The 19159-nt window shown below is 44.5% G+C and overlaps 1 protein-coding gene across 2 annotated transcripts in view; it reads left to right on the top strand.

Annotated features, from left to right (window-relative positions):
* RASSF5 (Ras association domain family member 5) overlaps positions 1–19159 on the top strand; it is a 66109-nt gene that overhangs the window by 13039 nt on the left and 33911 nt on the right. The window contains exon 1 of one of the 2 annotated variants that reach the window (XM_073319766.1): positions 4207–4683. The exons of the other annotated variant lie outside the window; for it this stretch is intronic. Coding sequence (XP_073175867.1) covers positions 4582–4683 — 102 coding nt within the window. The 5' untranslated portion in view covers positions 4207–4581. Of the gene's footprint in view, positions 1–4206; positions 4684–19159 lie in introns of those variants that run through there. 2 annotated transcript variants of the gene reach the window in all.

Genomic DNA, 19159 nt, shown 5'->3' with positions numbered 1-19159 from the left:
GGGCCCTGAGCCAATGAAGTACTTAAGCATGTGTTAACTTTTATGCCCATGAGTCGATTCCTGGGTGAAAGCCCCATTGAAGTTAATGGGAAAACTCCATTGGTTTTTTCCAATGGAACTACTCATGTATGTGTGTAAGCGTTTGCAAAATTGAGGTTTTAGATTGTAAGTTCTTAGTAAAATATAGAAAGATGTGTCCCTTACCCAGAGTTCCCAATAAAAGGCAGTCCTGATCCTGAATAGCCTCTGGGTGCTTCTGTAATCCAGATATTTAATATTAAATGCATGCGCAGTTGGCTTCCCTTCTCTTATTCACCTGTCTTTCAGTGCTCACTATTGGTGGACAATGCAGATTTCGTCCGGCAAAGACAGTAATCACCATATCTTCACCACCATCTCGTTAGCCTTGACTTGGGTTTTGGATCTCTCCATAGCTGGGAGTTGCTTTTCCCCCCTCTATGGCAGTTCAAGTATGGAAGGATTTCCTGAGCAGATGCTTATAGTTATGCCAATCGGGGGCGGGGGGGGGGGAATGGGCTATTTTGTGATGCAGACACTTCAGCTCGGCCATGAAAGAATTTGGGAGGACATAGTTTACAGAGAGGGATTGATCTCCAAAACTTTGGCGACGGACATCTGGAAAGAAAACCGTGAGCCACATCGGCTGGTGTTCATTTGCATAGTTCTTGACTTCTGTGGAGCTACAGCCATTTACCCCAGCTGAGGATCTGGTCCAGTGTTCGTGTCTTTGTAGCTGAAATGGTTGAGCAGCTCCTGCTGCTCTAGGCTTGCATGGCATCCTTGCCACCAAATGTATATGGCTGAATTTTCAAAAAAAGTGCGGACCCAAGCACTGCTAGCAGAGTGGCTGCTCGTTTTGTGCATGCAATGGCATGTATTTAGGCTCATGTATGCACCTCATCCTTTCTGTGCATATCTTTGTATATACAATTTAAGAGCCTGTTTTTAAACCTACCCCTATAAAGTCAATGTAGCTCACTCAGCTATCCCCAATCAGAAGTGTTCCACCTGGTGAGAAAACAGCTGCTATATTGTTACAAGTTGCATTATAAATACTTGAATAGTTAACTAGTTCTGGTTTTTATTCTCCCCTCGGAAGCCCGAACTTTGGCCCTATCTTCACATGATTCGTAGTGGCCTCAGGAATCATTTCCCACACCGAGGGAGTAATTCACCCTTGTGTTGGGGCCACAACAAGATGTATGCACCATTTAAGCCCCTCTTCTGACCTCAGAATAGGGCTTAAGTGGTGCCCAGGCCTTGTGGTGATGGCTGTCTCTGCACAGGGATCCATTTCATCCCTCAGAGGGTAGCATGTAGCTCTTAATTTGATGATGTTCTAAAGCGCATTGCTTCATTTATGTGCTCTACCCTACAATTTAGAATCGGCTCCTCCAGTGGAGAAATAAACCTTGGAATGCCAAGTGTTTCGATTCCTGGCCTCTTAAAGAAAATGCCTCGAGGAGGGAATTTTCTCTGAGAAGCTGGCTGAGCAGAATTCTCCCCAGTAGACATGCACTCTGCATGAGCAGAGAGGAGTGGAGCTGCATATCTGATGTGTTGTCTTTGCTGCCCCCAAGCGATTTATAATGTTGCTTTGTGTCAGAACCGCACAACACCTCCGTGCCCATAACGCATGTTTCATCGCGCTTGGCAGCTCAGAGAATTCCATACGCAGAGCTACTGTTCATATGAACATGGAGAGCTGTCATCTGGAAAGCATTCCCAGCTTGTGCATTTAGACATAGAGCTTTCTCCATCCCGTCACAGTGTGAGGCTCTTGCTGTCAGTTGCTAGAATCAAACTGTCCTGGGCCAGGTGTTGGGGCATTCTCAACCAATCATCCAAACGTGTAGAACTTGCTCCTTCTGGTGGTCCCTGCCAGTGTCCAGTGGTCTTTGGGCATATTGCAGAGCTAACCTGTTTACCCTTGGCGTTTTGGTTCTCAGTAGTCTCACTAAGTTGCCCACTTGGAGAGTGACTCATATTTGTTGATTTGAAATTGAATGTGACTCGCTCAGGTGCCATGGCAACAGGTGCCATATAAATAATGTAAGCTCATAAAACACCTTCTGTAAATTATCACAGGGGGAGGAAGTTTAATACACAGTGAATTCTTTGCACTTTGCTGTAACTGAATGTATTTTAATGTTAGAATAATTGCTGCACTTATGCTCATCTGAGGATCTCAAAGCCTGTTAATTCACAGTGAAGCCTTATAGCTCAGTGAAGCAGACAGTATTACGCCATTTTCCTGGTGCTGAGAGATGAAATGGCTTGCTCACGGTCACACAGCAAAACCAGCAGGGAAGTTGGAATTAAAAACTAGGAGTCTCAACTTCCAGCGCCCCTTTTTTGTTACTAAATTCCAGTAACACTGTGGCAGTCAGAATTAAATCCTGAAAAGGAGATGGCTGGATATTCCGTGTGTGTGAGAGAGAGAGAGAGAAATAAATAATTACCTGACTTTAAAATGAGCACATTGGTGTCAGATGCACGTACAGCTCACCTACATTAGTTAGGGTCTAATTCAACAGCAATAAACTTCAGTGGAAGTTGGATTGGGCCCCTGTTGAGGATGAAATAGTGCAAACCACAGAAGTTATACAGAGGAAGAGAAGAAAAATAAATTCCCAGACTGGGAAGAATTTAAATAGTTATAGCTAGAGAGCAGATACAAAAAAAGGAAGAGATTTTTCCCTACTCGTCTTCTCTATCCTCCCACCCACCCCTCTCCTGTTTAATAAATATCAATTAAGCTCTGAAAAATTGTAAAACATGGGGAAAGTTTCCTCTTCTAAAAACCGGAGTCCTACATTGACCGCTAATATTTTACTGTTAAGAAGCTTCTTAATCTCAAACTGACTTTGGGTTTTTCACTAACCCTGCAAAGCTTGTCGTTCAGGCTTCTCTATTTTCCAGATGGGTCAAAATGTAACCTGCAGCCCAATGTTGCAGAATACTTAAGGGCCCAATACGACGAAATGCTGAGCACGCTCAACTCCCATTGACTCAAACGATCAGCCCCTCAAGGCATCAAGCCTTAGTCTGGTGGAAGTTTATGGATATAAAACTTACCTGTGCAAGTCTCCCTCTAAATATTCAGATTCTTCACCTCTGAGAAAGGTGGGGAGATGTTTTAAAACTAGAATTCAAAGTACGAGACATGACCCTGACACCAGCAACCCTGCAATGGACAGATGAAGGAAGGGGGGGGGATAGTTGGTTTCATAGGTTTATTCCATTTCTAATTTCTGTGGTTCTGTGAATTGCACAAAGGTAGGGGGATTGAAAGGTGGGCAGAGGGGGAGTGATGCGGTTGCTACAAGGCTTTATCAACGCTAAAGAACCATTTTAACAGATTTGGGAATCTATTGCCTGTAACGTGACAGTAACTGACACACTGAAAGGTCTAACCTGGCAAGCTGAGTGGTGCTTTCTAAGGTTATAATAAAAACGGCCTCATTTTTTTTTTTTTTGGTCAGCTGAAGTCATCCTAGCTGTTCTAAAATTATCTGCAGAACGCAGAGGCACATACTGAGCCGTGCATTAAAATGTCAGTAGGCAATCTGTCTGTCATGCACCCACCACCGTGGTGTCTGTTACTCAATCTGGGGTAGCACATAAACTAAGGGCTGGGGTCTCATTGTGCTTCATGATGTACTGAGCTTCTGGTATCCCCTCTCTTTGGATTCCCTTGGTGCAAAATATTTAAATAGCAGCTGAGCAAAGCTAAAACTCAGCTCAGCTTGTTCTTACAGCTTTAATTCCAGGACAGCTGTAAATGAGTTAAGCCACACAAGGATATCTACCTGGCAGAGCGCCGTAAGCTGGCTTTCTATAGCTATATACTTTTAAATGGCTGCAGGATTACTCTGATCACAATCCCCACCTTTATGAAAGGTATTGCAGGACACCTGAGAGAGAAGCCCAGATCCTCAGCTAGCGGTATAAATCAGCACCGCTCCACAGACGACGTGGATTTACACCCACTGAGGTTCTACCCTGGAGACACTGAGAAATTGAGCCCAGTGCAAAAACTGGGTGCGAAAGCTTGCAAGAGGAAGTGGCTGGGCTCCTCTGTGTGTGAACTGAAAGCAGGCAGGAAAGGAGGGTGGGGGGAGGGAGGTGATGTGTTCTTACAGCCAGCTCCACTAGGCTTGCAGGCAGGAGATTAAACCACAGATGGTGAGTGAGTCTGAGAGTGAAGAGAAGAAACTCACTCAGGTCTGATCCCTCAGTATTCTCCAACAGCCCTTGCTAAGGGAGTTGGTTGGGTGAGGAAAGGGAAGGGTAACCCAGCAGGGCTGTTTTAACAGAGAAATCACTGAGTTAAATGCTGGAGAACAAGCAGAAGGAGCTATTGCAGATAAGGACAAGTGAAGCCGAGGATGTGAAATCGTGTCTGCTGCTGAATGTACAGGAACTGGATTGGGAAATGCCACTGCTGCTGCAGTGAACAGGAATCAGATGGTTACCTGCTCCTCCAGCTCCTTGGTGAGCCCCAAACGTTCTGAGGGTCTCAAATCCACTGTTGGTAGATGACCTTTGGAGCGCAGCATGAGCAGCGGGTACTGTAGTCTGGATGAAGAGCTCGAGGATTGTTTTTTCACAGCCAAGACCACCTTCTTCAGGAGTGCACAGAGCAAAGCCCCTGCCAAGGTAACAGCTTTAAAACTCTCTAAGGGGCCATGTTGGATGTAGGGTGGAGCATTCTCCTGAGCAAGGTGCAAAAAAAAAAAAAAAAAAAGGTCTCTGTGTGCATGTGTGTGTGTCTGCAGGTGCCAGGTTGAGAGTGAGATCATAGGGTCACAGTCTGTTCTCAGAATGAGGGGGGCATTTACTTACATCTCTCACTCTCTGGTAAAGTAGATGGGAGGTCTTTGCTCTGTTGCAGTGGTTCTCACCTTCATCTATTCTGCCACTCCCTTTTCCATGGCAGGATATGCACCTGCACCCTCCAAAAGATCCCCTTCCCAGTCATCCAAGATCTGGCTTGAAACTCTTTGCCCCCCAAGGCATCAGAGCCCTCAGGCTGAGAATGCCTGTGCTGTTACATGTAACGCACAACATTGCAGATCATTTTGATTCTGAGAGGCATGTTATGGTGACAGCAGGTTTTCTACAGTGAATGGGCTAAATTCATCTCAGGTCTAATTCTGTTGACCTCATTGGAATTACTTAAATGGACAAAGTTAATCCCTGGTGTATGTTTAAAAAGAGAATGTTTGAGTGTGTTTACAATTTTATCCTGCCTTCAAAACTATTATCGGCTAGTAACACTGACAGGACATAGAATTGCTTATATTAATGTACACATTTAAAATCAACCCTTCGAGAATCTGTAATCACCAACCAGCCCAGGGTGTAAAAAAGAGAACAGAGGAAAAAGCTGTTACAGAAGTAGAGGTTTTACACAGGAAAAAGAACCCTAAAATGTTCACAGATCACACGTTAGGTAGGAAGTGTGCACTGGGTCACCATTTTCCTCCACTGCAGCAAAAAGTTTGATCTTGGTGGTGCTGTCGGCCTGAGAGAGGAAAGCACCATGTCACTGTAGCAGTTCTTCTTTTTCACTTAAGAAAAATGATTTTAAATGATCAGTAGTGAAATTCCACTGTAGGGTGCTGCCATATTTGCATGTCTGAAACTGCAACGTTATAATCCTCAGCAGGTGCTTTTGGTCTAGTCTTTCTCTGTGGTGCCCCCCCCCCCCCCAAAAAAAAAAAAAAGTCAGCTCTGAGTTAATCTGAAAGTGTTTATTTTTTTTTTTTACAGGCAGGCATCATCCTGTTGAGTGAATTGGTTTGTGCGACAGTCCCTTTATTATCCGGTGTTTTTTAGGATATCATTTTACTCATCTGAAACTTTTTTAGAAATACTCCCTTGGGTTTTAACATGGGACATCCCCCATTAGTAATCTGTGTTGGGAGCTGACAGCTAACAAACGTTTTTTTTTAAGAAAATGTCATTTGATTATCCATTTGTGTAGAAGACCTAAATATCTTTGTATAATTTTATAATATATATATATAAATCCCTGTGTGCATTCAGTTCCTATTTAATTCTTTCTTCTGTGGAAGGATATTGAAATGCTACTTTTTAAATAAGCTTGCTCTTTCATTCACTGCTTTATCCTGCCATAATATGTGCCCATCACTGTGATATCTGGGCTCCATTCTAATGGATGTTAAGTGCACTGGTTTCTCCCCTCCATTGCTCTCTTCTTAACAGTGAAACACGGTGAAAGTTAAAACAAGTTCATGTCAAGTGATCTGGTATTACAGGTTTTTTGTACTGTGGGAAGGAAATGTTTCTTGTTTAAAACAGCATAGCGGCCCAAGCAAACCATATTGTATGATATTGTCTGGCTTTACAATAGTACAGTAGATGCAAGTCACCAAGCAGCTGGTTGTTCTTTTCATGGGGGAGAAATAGTTTAAGGCTCTTGATCATATTAGGATGGTAGGGGCTATTCAAAGTGTGCTATTGCTTTTGGCTTTCTTATTTTGAAGGTGTGATTAATGGGAATTATACACGTACTGCAGAGAATTCTTAGACCTTCTAAGGCTGGAGCCGGCTCCTGGAGTTCTGAAGGAACAAGTCACCGAATAATGGCAAAAAGTAGCTAGGAATAAACTCAGAGGCCTAATATGGCCAAAAAATGAAAGATTTCCAATGGGTAATTAGGTTTCAGAGAAGCAGCCGTGTTAGTCTATATCCGCAAAAAAAACCAGTCTTAGAGACTAACAAATTTATTAGAGCATAAGCTTTCATGGGCTACAGCTCACTTCATCAGATGCATAAAATGAAACATATAGTAAGAAGATATATACACACACACACATACAGAGAAGGTGGAATTTGCCATACAAACTGCAAGAGGCTAATTCATTAAGATGAGCTATTATCAGCAGGAGAAAAAATGGGTCATTGGTATTTGTAAGAACCTGATCACCAGAGGAGCTTCCCATTGCCTCAGAAGTGTGGGTGGGTGGAGAGAGTGAGAGATGGAAGAAAGGAACAGAGAACAGACTGTAAGGAACAATCCTGCACTGGCAGTTATGTAGTAGCGTGAACCTAATGGGTTTTTGTCCCCTCCCATCTCTGATGTAAATGTGAATCATTGAAACTAAATTCATCCTGGATCCAGATGACACACAAGCTGTTGGATAGGCACAGGCCGGTTGGTGTGGGTGGAATGCTTTGCCCAAGCATCCTTGGAGATTACAGAGGGAAACAGGTGCAGTCATTATTCAGCCTTGACACCAGTCCAGGCATCGATTTGCAGAATGCTGGGACAGCAGCAGTATCACCCCAGCAGGTGGGAACGACTGTGCACACTCCTCCCAGGCCAGGCCAGGCAAGGCAGATATTTGAGGAGTTGGTTTAACCTGACTGTCTTATTTTTGCTACTGGTCTTTGGGAGGCCCCCAGTCTATCTGTACTCAATCAAATCACCCACGGAAGCCACTGGGAGTTTTCCTAAGACTTTAGGATTTGATCCATTTATCTACTCTTCTCATTCACTCTCCCAGTTCTGTGTAGTCTGAGAAAAGCAATTTAACAATGGGATTCTGTCTCCTCCGTCAAACTGGAACCTCTGTGGCTTTGTTTGTTAGTCTCCAGGGCCAGGCCCCTCTCTTGGTCATTGTTGGTCACTAGGTGAAGCAAGACTTTATCGGTGTTCCAGAACCAAAAACACTTAGGCTCCAGAGAGGCTCTTCTTTTAATTATGAGATGCCAGGGTTATGAAATGAAGCCTGCTACAGCGTGATTGCTCTAATACCAAGCAGTGAGAGTGGGGCTGGGCCAAAGCATATCTTTATTTGGCTATCTGAAATCCCTCAGAACTGGGCAGGTATAGCATCAAATTAGGGTAATTCCCCCTTCCTCACCCCTTCTGCTTGTCTCCCCTTCGGGAACCATTTTGAAAAGTTAAATGTGGAACGTTTCCAGAACAGCAGTCTGTAAAACACCTCTATATGGCAACAGTTTTTTGAGTTTTCAGCCACGTAGCACATCGTCTGCCTGCAGCTGTGAGCAGTCAACATGTCCTGAATCCAAGATTTAATTAATCTGCTGGGCACACTTCAGCCCAGCCTGTCCCACTCTAGGTACTCAGGAAGGATGCCCAAATGAGAGCGAGAACCCTCTCCTGAGCACCACAAACTTCCTGACTGGACTGTCTCCCCAGCACTGATGGGGCTCCAGCAAGAACCATCTTGTCAAATCTCAGATAGCGCTGCCATTTCCCTGCACATGCTTTTCCATGTTCGGTTTCATTCCCATCCAGCTGATCGGTTTGAGCTGGTTCAATCAGCCTGTTCCAGCCGGCTCTTTAAACGGTTAACCAGGAGAAAGCAATGCCCCTGCATATGAGTGTAGCACTGACATACCACCTAACATGCATGCTAGCTTGAAATCTGCGTTGTGGGCTTTCATATACAAAAGGCTGGTCTACATGGTGAGGGTGTCCGAGCGCCCTAGGGATCTTTCCGTGTGCTGGATGAGGGTCCGCGCAGCGAGTTAGCTGGCCCCATGGCAAGCTAGAGCGCTGTAGAGTCACACCCTGGCATGCCGCATAGTAACTTGCCATGTAGACAAGCTCTAGGATCTTAAAGCATTTTATTAACCTTTTGTAACTTTTCCCAACTGGTAGATAAGTCGTATTCCTTGAAAGATGGAATTTGAGTTGCTCTGATATCCTGGGTAGAATCATAGAAGATTAGGGTTGGAAGAGACCTCAGGAGGTCATCTAGTCCAATCCCCTGCTCAAAGCAGGACCAACACCAACTGAATCATCCCAGCCAGGGCTTTGTCAAGCCGGGCCTTACAAACCTCTAAGGATGGAGGGTAGGTCAGAGGTAAAGCAAGTCATAGGACCCTGGAGCCCTGCCTCCCATTATCCTCCTTTAAAGCTTAGAGAACTCCGAGGTGAGATATTTCAAAGGAGGTTAAGAGAATTATTTGCCCAACCACCACTGAAATTCACTGGGAATTGGATGCTTAATGCCCTTAAAATCTCAGCCTAAGTGACGATGGCATAGTGTAAAACCTGTAGAAGGCAACCTAATCTGAAGTGCTAGACAGCTGAAATAATTAAGGAGAGTTGCAAGACCACATAGACCTAGAGAAAGTGAAACAAATTGTGAGGCACAGAGGAAAATTATTGGAAACATCATTGTTCAAAGCAAACTTGTGTGTCTTCCTTATAGCATTTTCCCTGCAGCACTGCTCCTCTGTACTTTCCAAATTCACCATCTGACTGGTTCTGTGAGCTTCTGTACAAGGAACAATAAAGAACAATATGATGTGCTTAAAGGGCTTAATCAAATTGCTTGTTGATGTCCAGCAGTAATAGACATGGGGACATTGTGTTTATAAAGAGAAAAGGGCAAATTACGATCTAGGATCTAAAATATGCATTTCCACATTGATTCATATCTGTTGTTCTCCCATCGTCATTGTTCGGTCAGAATTCTCTGTATCTGCAGTAACTTGCATCTTAAAATCAATCTCATTTTTCTCTTCGCTTTGTACACATTCATTTCAAGCAATCTGGCCTTTCTGTAAATGCTTTGGAAGATCTTTAGGCGTCTTATGGCTAACTGTCCCACCCACTGGTTCCCTTTTATTCCCTGTCACTTTCTTGCAGGTCTCTTGCACCTTGTTCTGCCATTATCGATCTATGGACAGAATGGAGACCCCCCCTGCTCAAATACAGGGGTTGATTAAGACTATAGTATTCAGGCTCTGATTTATCAAAATAATGTCCCTGCCCCATATGACGCTTCAAAATCTTCAGCTCTCCTGTGTGTGCTAATCAAGTTGAATTCACAGGGCTGCCACCCAACCCACTTTGGTTGTATCAGGACCTGCGACGTCTAAGGCCGTAATTCAGGGGCCTCCGAGCTACCTCACCACCTCATTGATTCTGATGCTGGTTTGTAGCACTCAGCTCTGCCTCTGGCCAAATGTCTCATCGTTGGCCTCAGAGTGTGAAAGGGATGAGCACTGGAATGTAAGTAAGCAGGGCCAGTTCCTGAATAATACTTTTCTCAAGAGCAAGTGCATTGACTTGGGGCAGAGGTCCAAAGAAAACTGCAGCTGCATTCATGTCTCTTCCGCGTACGAATGTCAGCAAGCCAGCTGCATAGACACATGACCTCCTTCGGTTCTCTAACGTGCTGAGACAGTGCACCAGCGTAGGGCCTGATTCCATAACCCATCTACGCGTAAAAGTCCCGTGGACACCCAAGACAGATCCACAAGAGGAGCAGCTGCAGAATCCAGCCCGGGTTCCTTCTCTCCTTGTGTGTCAGGCTGGGAAATGGCATGCTCTTGCCCTTTTGCTGCCATGTGCTTGCACTGAGGTGCATCTGCATTACAGCACATCTGTAGGATTTTAAGTAGTGGATTGGAAGATACTGGGGGTCAGTTTTTTCTCTGTTCTTTTGGACATGAACCTGAGCCAGTCAAATGGAGACTTTGCTGGCAAATTTGAAAATGAAACTTTTTTCCACAAAGATTTTTTTGAGGCGGGAGAAATACACAGCACAGCAAAAGCTGGTCAAACAGACCATTCAGGGTCTCAACCCCAGTAGCTTAATGGAGTTAATCTTCATTAATGAAGATGGAGCAGAATTGTACTTGGTGTGTTTAGGGCAGTTTCTTAAGAGAGGAAACTATAATAATGAGTGATCTTTTTGTCCAGTTTTCACTGCATATATTAGTTCAGGGGTTCTCAAACTTCATTGCCCTGTGACCCCCTTTTTGACAACAAAAATTACTACATGACGCCAGGAAGTGGGACCAAAGCCCAAGAGTGGGAGCTGAAGCCCTTGGGCTTTGGCCCCCTGCCCAGGGCAGGAGGCCAGAGTCAAAGGGCTTCAGCTCCAGGCAGGGTGCCTGTAACCTGAGCTCCACCACCTGTGGTTGAAGCCCTCAGGCTTTGGCTTCGGGCTTCGGGCCCAGCAAGTCTGATGCCAGCCCTGGTGACCCCATTAAAAGGGGGTTGCAACCCACTTCAGGGTTGTGACGCACAGTTTGAGAGCTGCTGTTTTAAAACTAGTTCTTCAAGTGCTTACTGTTAGTCATGGGGGAAGATGGCACAAAAATGAAGACCTGAATTAGTTTGTGTTCTGGACTCATTCCACTGTTTGAGCCCCAGTGAGGCACGATATTCTCTGAGCACTTTTCGAGCCATCGGTATTGGGAAGGTGTCCTTCAGTACGCACAGAAATAAGACCACTTGGCTGAAAATTGCTGCCCATGAGTCAAGAGTTCAGCACAGACAAGTTGACTAAGAGCCCTGGAGACTTACAATCCTCATTATCCAGAGAGCCAGAGACAATTGCTATCCCAACAATGTCCCTCAACCTAGTTTGAAGGGACCTTCCTCGAGGGAGTAAGAGAGAAATCCTGTCTCCATGGCACATTCAGACAGACCTTGGAGCCTTTCTGAGACTGCAATGAGAATAGAGTTTTTATGGCTGGGTTTGAGTTGTGGTGGCCCAATGCACATGTGGCTTTTTTTCCGCCTCTGTAGGTCAGATGCTGGCAAATATGAGTTCAGTTGTGGAATATCTAAGTCTGAACAAAACACCAAAGAAGATTCAGATATTTTGGATGTGTGACTTTTCTGTGAGGGATGAGTCACACTGGGTATGTCTCCCTAGGGAATTAGCTTGTGTCAAACCCTAGCTGGGTAGAGAAAGGACGGGATTTTCCAGTGGTTAGGGTACTAGCTGGGAAATTGGGAGACCTGGGTTCTGCTCTCTGTTCTGTCACAAACTCCATGTATGACCTGGGGCAAGTCACTTAGCCTCAATTCCTTATTTGTAAAACGGGATCGTGTAATCCACTGGGGGGGTGGGTCTCCCTCTGCGCCCAAGTATGTTACAGCTCCCGCAAGAGTGCCAGGGCTCTTGAGCTCAAGCTGTAGCTTCTCGTGCTTTTAGCATTCGAGGTCTCCAGTTCAGTCCCTGGTGTGTTGGCCAAAATGGTGGCCATCAAAATAGCACTTTCCTGCCTCACAGGGGTGTTGTGAGGATAAATACATTAAAGATTGTGAGGTGCTCAGATACTCGTGAAATGGCAGCTGTATAAGTACCTAAGACAGACTAAATATCTTGTCATGGGGGGAGGGAGGTATGAAGGAAGAGGAGAGGGATGGAGAAACTGGGGTCCAGCCTTTGTGAAGTGCAGCCTGGCAATTAGATTTCAGTGGCTCAGAAAATTCCACCACATGATATCTTTCTCAATCAGAGAGGAAAAAAATGAAATCATTCTTTCAACTGTTTGCCGTGGAGATATGCAGAGCTATGTTGCTATGTTATCAGGTAATACTGCGGTGCTGACTGTGTAACTGTTTGCTCTGGGGTTCGCAACAAAGAACATCATCGTTACCTTAGCCCTGTTGACCTCTTATAGGAGGGGACCTCTCTTAAGACCAGATAAATATGCCCAGTTTAAACCAAAAAGCATTGATAGGCAAGAGCTGTTTATCCTTAAGGATATCTATATCTATATATATATATTAGAGAGAGAGAGACTGTAAGTTCATTGGGGCAGGGAATGTTGGAATTTGTTTTATACGGTGACCACAGCTTGTTGGTGCTGGACAGGTACTAACCATGGGTATCACTTTTATGATTAGGTTTGGTACCAATCCGATGATGAATGTTTGTAAGGTAGGTGTCCTATTTTTGAATTTTAATGGATCTCATTCTCTTGAAAAAGGCTGAATAAGTAACCCTGGAGACTGGATTCTTTGTGCAGAGAACAGGGAAAGCATGTTCAGCAACAGTGCCAGCGTCCACTCATATGCCACAGCCTTTAACTGGATGGGCTGCCTCAAGGCAAACAGAGAGGCAAGTGTGGCCCAGTGGCATTCATCTGGGACTCGGGTGACCTAGGTTCTATTCCTGTCTCTGCAGTGACCTTGAGCAAGTTGCTTCATCTCTTTACACCTCTTGTTTTCCCCTCTTGCCTGTCATCTGTCTGACCTATTCATATTGAAAGCTCTTTGGGACAGGGACTGCCTCTCACTAAGGGACAGTCGTGTGAGCACGTGTAGGCCCACCCAGGATAGCTTTGATCAAGCTAGCTCACGAATACTAGCAGTGTAGCTGTGGTGGCATGGGCTAGCCACACGAGTACTTACCTAGGGCCCCGGGCGAGCTTGTGCTTGGGCAGCTAGGCCGTGCCATTGTGGCTACTCTGCTATTTTTAGCAAGCTAGCTCAATCGGAGCTAGCTCGGGTATGCCGACATGTGTCACGGTCTTGCCACCCAGTTGCTGTGTAGACATACCTCAGTGTATGTTTAGCATCTAGGATAATGGGGCCCTGATCTCAGCTGTAGCCTCTAGGTGCTACCATAATGCAAATCATTACCAGAAGAGAGGATTTCTTGTCTGTGTTCATTCAGTTCTTTGGCTTCTCTGCCTGCCAAGACTGCCAGGAAGCACATTTAGTGTCACTTGTGGGGGCAGTTTTGTGGTGTGGAGCCACTAGTATCAAGGCTGAGACCATCACGGATCTCATTAATACCCAGCATAACCCCGCCGTATCATCGGGAACTACTGGTGTGGGCTAGGTTTAGCACTGGTGTAAATGAAGGTGCAAGATGCTGGGCAATGGAGACGAGGTCAGGAAGGCACCCATGGGCCATTTTATACCTCAGGCAGGGGCAAAACAATGATGGCTGCCATAGTTACTAACCTCATTTTCAATCCTACAGATATTCAGGGAAATGGGCGCACTGGGTATTTTTGCAGAGTTGACAGACCCACTGCTTGTGTATCCTGTTTCACTAGTCTCTCCTTCCAGCTGTGTGCGCTGGGACATTTCCCAAGTGCATTGCCTCAGACCCGCTCATGCTGCCCTTGGCACATGTCTTCTGTGCGCTCTGCCTCCTGCTGAGGCCTTGTGGAGTACTTGCCTAGCTTTCCCCTGGTACAGACATTGTGGGGCATCTTGATAGGGTGGCTGCGCAGACACTTGTGATGGCAGAGAAGCTGCTTGTGTGGGCTTTGTGACTTGCCTGCTGACTGTGTCCCTAACTGGTTATAAAGTCACAGTTGTAGCTGTGGGACGGACCGCAGAGACGGAAAATCCCTAGTGAGATTGTGTTCCGTGGCCTATGCAGGATTGTTCCTTACATATTTATTGCACTGTTTTTATTGCTGCAGCACCTTGGGGCCGTAGCCGAGATCAGGACCCCATTATGCTCAGCACTGTACGTGCACAGTAGTAAGAGACCGTCCTTGCTTTGTAGAGTTTACAACCAAAACGGGCAAGGGCAGACAAAGGGTGGGAGAAGGGACAGATTATACCCATTTCACAGATGGCCACTGAATACAGAGAGATCCGAGTGAGTTGCACAAGGTGTCTGTGGCAGAGCCAGGAATTAAGCCTGAATCTCCCGAATCCCTGTCCAGTGATTTAACCACACCACTATCCAGTTTACTTGCTAGTGCTTTGTCTAGCCAGGTGTTAATAGACCAGGCACTGGGGTTTCTGCCACTGTCCTTTTGGGAAACGGTTGCTGTGTCAGAAAGGCTTGTTGGCTGTGGTTCTAATATGCAAGCCGTAAAATTCTAAGAGCAGTAAAGAGAAATAAATAAATAAAACAGTAGGCCTTGGAGTGCTCACTTTAATTTCCATTAGCTGAGGGTTTTCTTTTTCTTTCTTTGCTGATTATATGTTCCTAGCAGACACATGGCTGAACTATTTAAGTTATTTATGATGCTGTACAGAAAAGTTCCTGGCCTGGAGCTGAGTTCTGGGCTGTGAGTCACAGCAAGTTGTCTTTTACTTCCATTTGAATACTTGAAAATAACATAACATTTTGTGCTGCCTGGAAGACTCTTTAATTATAGTGTAGAGATTCACGATGGGGTCTCAGTATTACCTTTTATGAGGTTTCTAACTGGGTCCCTAAATTGTTTTGAAACTGGTAAAAGACAATATATTAATTTGTTGGTGTGGGGTTCTGGTTATTGGAAATGGGATGTAGAACCTTTCACCTCTTAAGTCAACAGTTTGAATCCAACCCACATCAAAACTGACAAACTCACTGGACAGAGAGGGTCCAGTGATTAGAGCCCTAGCCTGTGACCTGGGTTTAATTCCCTGCTCTGCTACAGACTTCCTGCATGATCTTGGGCAAATTACTTAGCCTCTCTGGACCTCATTTCCCTCTTTGTCAAATGGGGAGGCTAGTACCTCACACGGGTGTTGTGAGGATAAAAATATATTAAAAAGAGTGTAAGGTGCTCAGATATTGCAGTAATGAGCAGGGGCCATATACTTATCTGATAGGCCATGAAATAGGCATTAGATCTATGTGAAATGAGTTTGGTGGGTCTTGCGCCACTTCCCGTGGAAAGCTGTTCACTTCTTGGAAATCACCAACTCAAATTGCTAGCCTCATTGGCAGTCTCTGTAAAGAGATCTCCAATACTATGGTGATGAGTGGAAGAATAAGATCTTAAGAAGCCAAGTTACTCCTGCCCTGATATGAGGTGGAGGTACGCTGGCAGAGGGCCTATGAAGGACACTTATACTGCTATTGCCCATGTTGTACCTGTCCCATGGACAAATCAAGGACTAGGATTCCCAAGTCAGCTGCTGAGGTGCTGTTGGCCTGTCACAAGTGCACTTAGGTGCTGAAATGATCTAACAACTGTTATTCTCCTGTGTCCCAGCATTGATTCTTAGAGCACCTGGAAACCCTTCTGGGATGCAGTTGCCTTTGTTAATGCTGTGGATTAAAAGGGACCAACCTGTCCATTTTCTTTCCAGCTTTTGTCATGCAAGGAAACTGTGGCCTCAGTCACTGGATTGAATCATGTGCTCTTCTCCTTTGTGTTTCTCCTTTTTATTCTGGACCCAAGCATCCTGTCCCCTTATCCCTGCTGTGTAGCAGGCATGCTACCAAATAGGCTCTCTGATCTTTTGATGTCTGGAACATTTCCTAGATTGTTTTATTATTTTTGTTGTTTTTTATTTATTTATTATTCTAACAAAAATTGTTGCTAAAATACTTTGGAAGTAGTTCTATTTGCTCGTTTAGTCTCCCACAACTTGGTATGTTGAAAGCAAAACGCAGACATTAACTGATTAATTCTCAGAGCACCCCTGTCAGGCAGGGTTCGCATTAGTACCCCCATTTTACAGAGAAGGAAGTGACTTACTCAAGGCCATGCAGTCAATCAGTGTCTGGGCCTCGGAATAGAACTCTGGACTTCCAGTCCTTGGCTCATTCCTCCAGTCACACTGCCTTTTGCTTAAACAATACTTTCCATAGATCATTTACTTACAGGTAAAAAGAAAAGGAGTACTTGTGGCACCTTAGAGACTAACCAATTTATTTGAGCATGAGCTTTCGTGAGCTACAGCTCACTTCATCAGGTGACACTCGGGCTGGGCCTTTAAACCCTGAACTGGCAGAGGATTCGGATTGAAGGATAAAACCGCAGGCTAACAGTGGCATTGTGGCGGATACAACCTGTTTCCAGTTGGTCAAAAAGAGCCTTGTTTGTACACTGGATGTTTTGCCTTCTGTTTCTCCCCTTCTGTTTCTCTTTTATTAGAACAGACAGTATCTGGTGGAACCTATTGTAGCAGATGGAAGCAGAGCAAACAGATAAGTGTTCCTGGTGTTCATGAACCAGCAGGCCATCTGAACGGCAATCAGTTAGCTGACCTGTCTTTATTTGGAGGCTTAGGTGGTATTTGATCATAGAGCAAGGAAAACTTGCCCCTTCACTGTGCTGCTACATACTAAACCCTTTTGACTTATTTTTCACTAAGGGCCTGATCTTGGGAGATGCTAAGCAACTCGTGGGATCGAGTGCTAAGGAAATGTTAGTCCTAAAGCCCCCTAAGGAAAATGCAGCTACGAATGGAATAGTTAAAAAGCTGGTTGGTCGGGGCAGCAACATGAAAGAGGAGAAACGGTCCAAAAAAAGATAGCAGCGTCCTGTGCAATGTGCAGAGCATTGGGCCTCAGCTTTTCCTGGCCGCCCGAGTGAATTAGCTCTGTAAGTTGTACAGGCTTGTGTGCTATTCTTACCTCAAAGAACATAAAGCCCAAGGACCAGATGAACAGTAGATGCAGCCTTGACAACAGATTTCCACTGCATTGCTGAATCCACAATGTTTGTCAGAGGATAACAAGTTTATTCGTGCTAACTCCCACCCAGCCACCCACGCTCCCCTCTGGGTTTTTCTGGGGGCTCTGTTAATTTTTTTTGCTTTTCCTAAGAAAGGATTGAATTTATCAGACGAATATGCATTGCTGAATGTACCCTGTTTGCAAGCAAAACAAAGCTCCAGGCACATAAATGTGAAGATTCTGTTTCTCTTTCTAGACAAATCTTAACAGCCTTATAAAGTTGGGAAAAGCTTTCATTTTAAAGCTTCCTTGTAATCATTACTCAGTTGTAAATAATCCAGTCATATTTTAGGGACTAATTCTGCTACTGTTACTAATTTTGCCTTGTACATTACCAAGGACCTGATCTAAACTTCATTGAAGTCAGTGGAAAGACTCCCAGTGACTTCAGTGATCTTTGGATCAGCTCCTAAAGGATCAGTTTCATTTCTGTGGGCATACTCACGTGGTGAGAGACTACTGAAAACAAGCTAGGATGGCAGAATCAGGCCTCATAGTAATTGTTTAAATATACTTCATTTATGTGTGTGTTTATAAGATTCCATTTTATATAGAGGCGCTCAGAGCACTTTGGGAATAAAGTAAGCCTAATAACACTCCTGGGAGGTAGGGAAATATCCCCGTTTTATTGTTGGAAACTTAGGTACAGAGGTTAATTAACTTTCCCAAGGTGACACAACAAATCAGCGGCAGAGTTAGGAATAAAACCCACAAGTTCTGATTGCTGTTCCTTTGTTCCAAACAACATTTCCTCCCATGTATCCTCCAAGCAAACAGTGCCAGAGGCTTTCCCAAGCATGGATTTCAAAACACCAGGTATAGATTCCAATACCAAGGTCCTAATGCTCCATAATCATCCAATTGGTGGGGGTGGAGGGCAGAAACAGGAAAGATGAGGTAGAGCCCTTCACTGCGCCATATTCAGTAATTTATTTCTGCAAAGCCAGCTCGTGTACCAGGGTGGGTGACATCTACTAATAATTCATAGGCTCTGAGCCGCTCAAGTTTATCTTTTGGCAAATGGTAATCTCTGTGTTCCTAGCAGCTGGTGCGTGTGCGTGCCCTTGTCAAAGCTGGCTACTGTCACTCAGCGTGACCAGGATAGACGTTCTGCTCCAGCCCCGTTTGGAAACCATAAAATGTTAGGTTGGAGATCTGAGCGCGCTGATAATTTGTAGGGAGGAAGGGAGATCATCAGCAGTGCAATTTTTAGCATGGTTGTTAATCTTGAGATGAATTTACTTGAAAGGAAATCCTTCTCTGATACCAAGTGCTCATTAATATTTGTCATTAGTTGCAGCAGAAAGGGACCAACACTATTGGATATTCTGATACAGAGGCTTTAAAGTCAACTCTTTCTTTCACTATAGGCTGGGTGAAATTCAGATTTTCCCCACCTACAAATTCATCGGACAATACTTTACCCCTATTCCCCCGCGACACACAGACACCCAAAAAAAGTTCAACAAAAGCCAGAAAACTCTCGATCTGGCAGATTTTCATCCAGAAGGATTTTTTTTTTCAGGTGGAGCTGTTGATAGGAGCTGCTCATCAAAAATGCTCAAAGTTTTTTAATATAGTGGCACAAATTACAATGGTGGTGAAATTGACGTGTGTGTGTGTATATGAGGATCCTGTTTTGACAACAATGATATAATGTAGCTTTCTGTTGATGGCTCCCAGCCTTCTCACTAAAAAAAATTTTAAACAAAAAAAAAAGTCTCTTTTTCTAAGAGGATGTTGTCAACTCTTTCAAATGTTTGGCGGGAGAGAGTTGTTAAAAGTTTTGTGACACTGGAATTAAAAGTGTGAACAAAACAATCAACACAATTGTGTCAGGAATTGCTTGTTTATTGAAAACTGGGCTTTTGGTAAATGAAAATTTTCAAGAAAACGACGTTGAGCTGACAGCCAAGGGTCGATTTGGAAGCCTCTGGGATGGAAACATTTTA

The sequence above is a fragment of the Lepidochelys kempii genome, chromosome 21 (genome assembly GCF_965140265.1).
Source record: "Lepidochelys kempii isolate rLepKem1 chromosome 21, rLepKem1.hap2, whole genome shotgun sequence".
Classification (NCBI taxonomy): domain Eukaryota; kingdom Metazoa; phylum Chordata; order Testudines; family Cheloniidae; genus Lepidochelys; species Lepidochelys kempii.
This window is presented reverse-complemented; position numbering and strand designations above follow the sequence as displayed.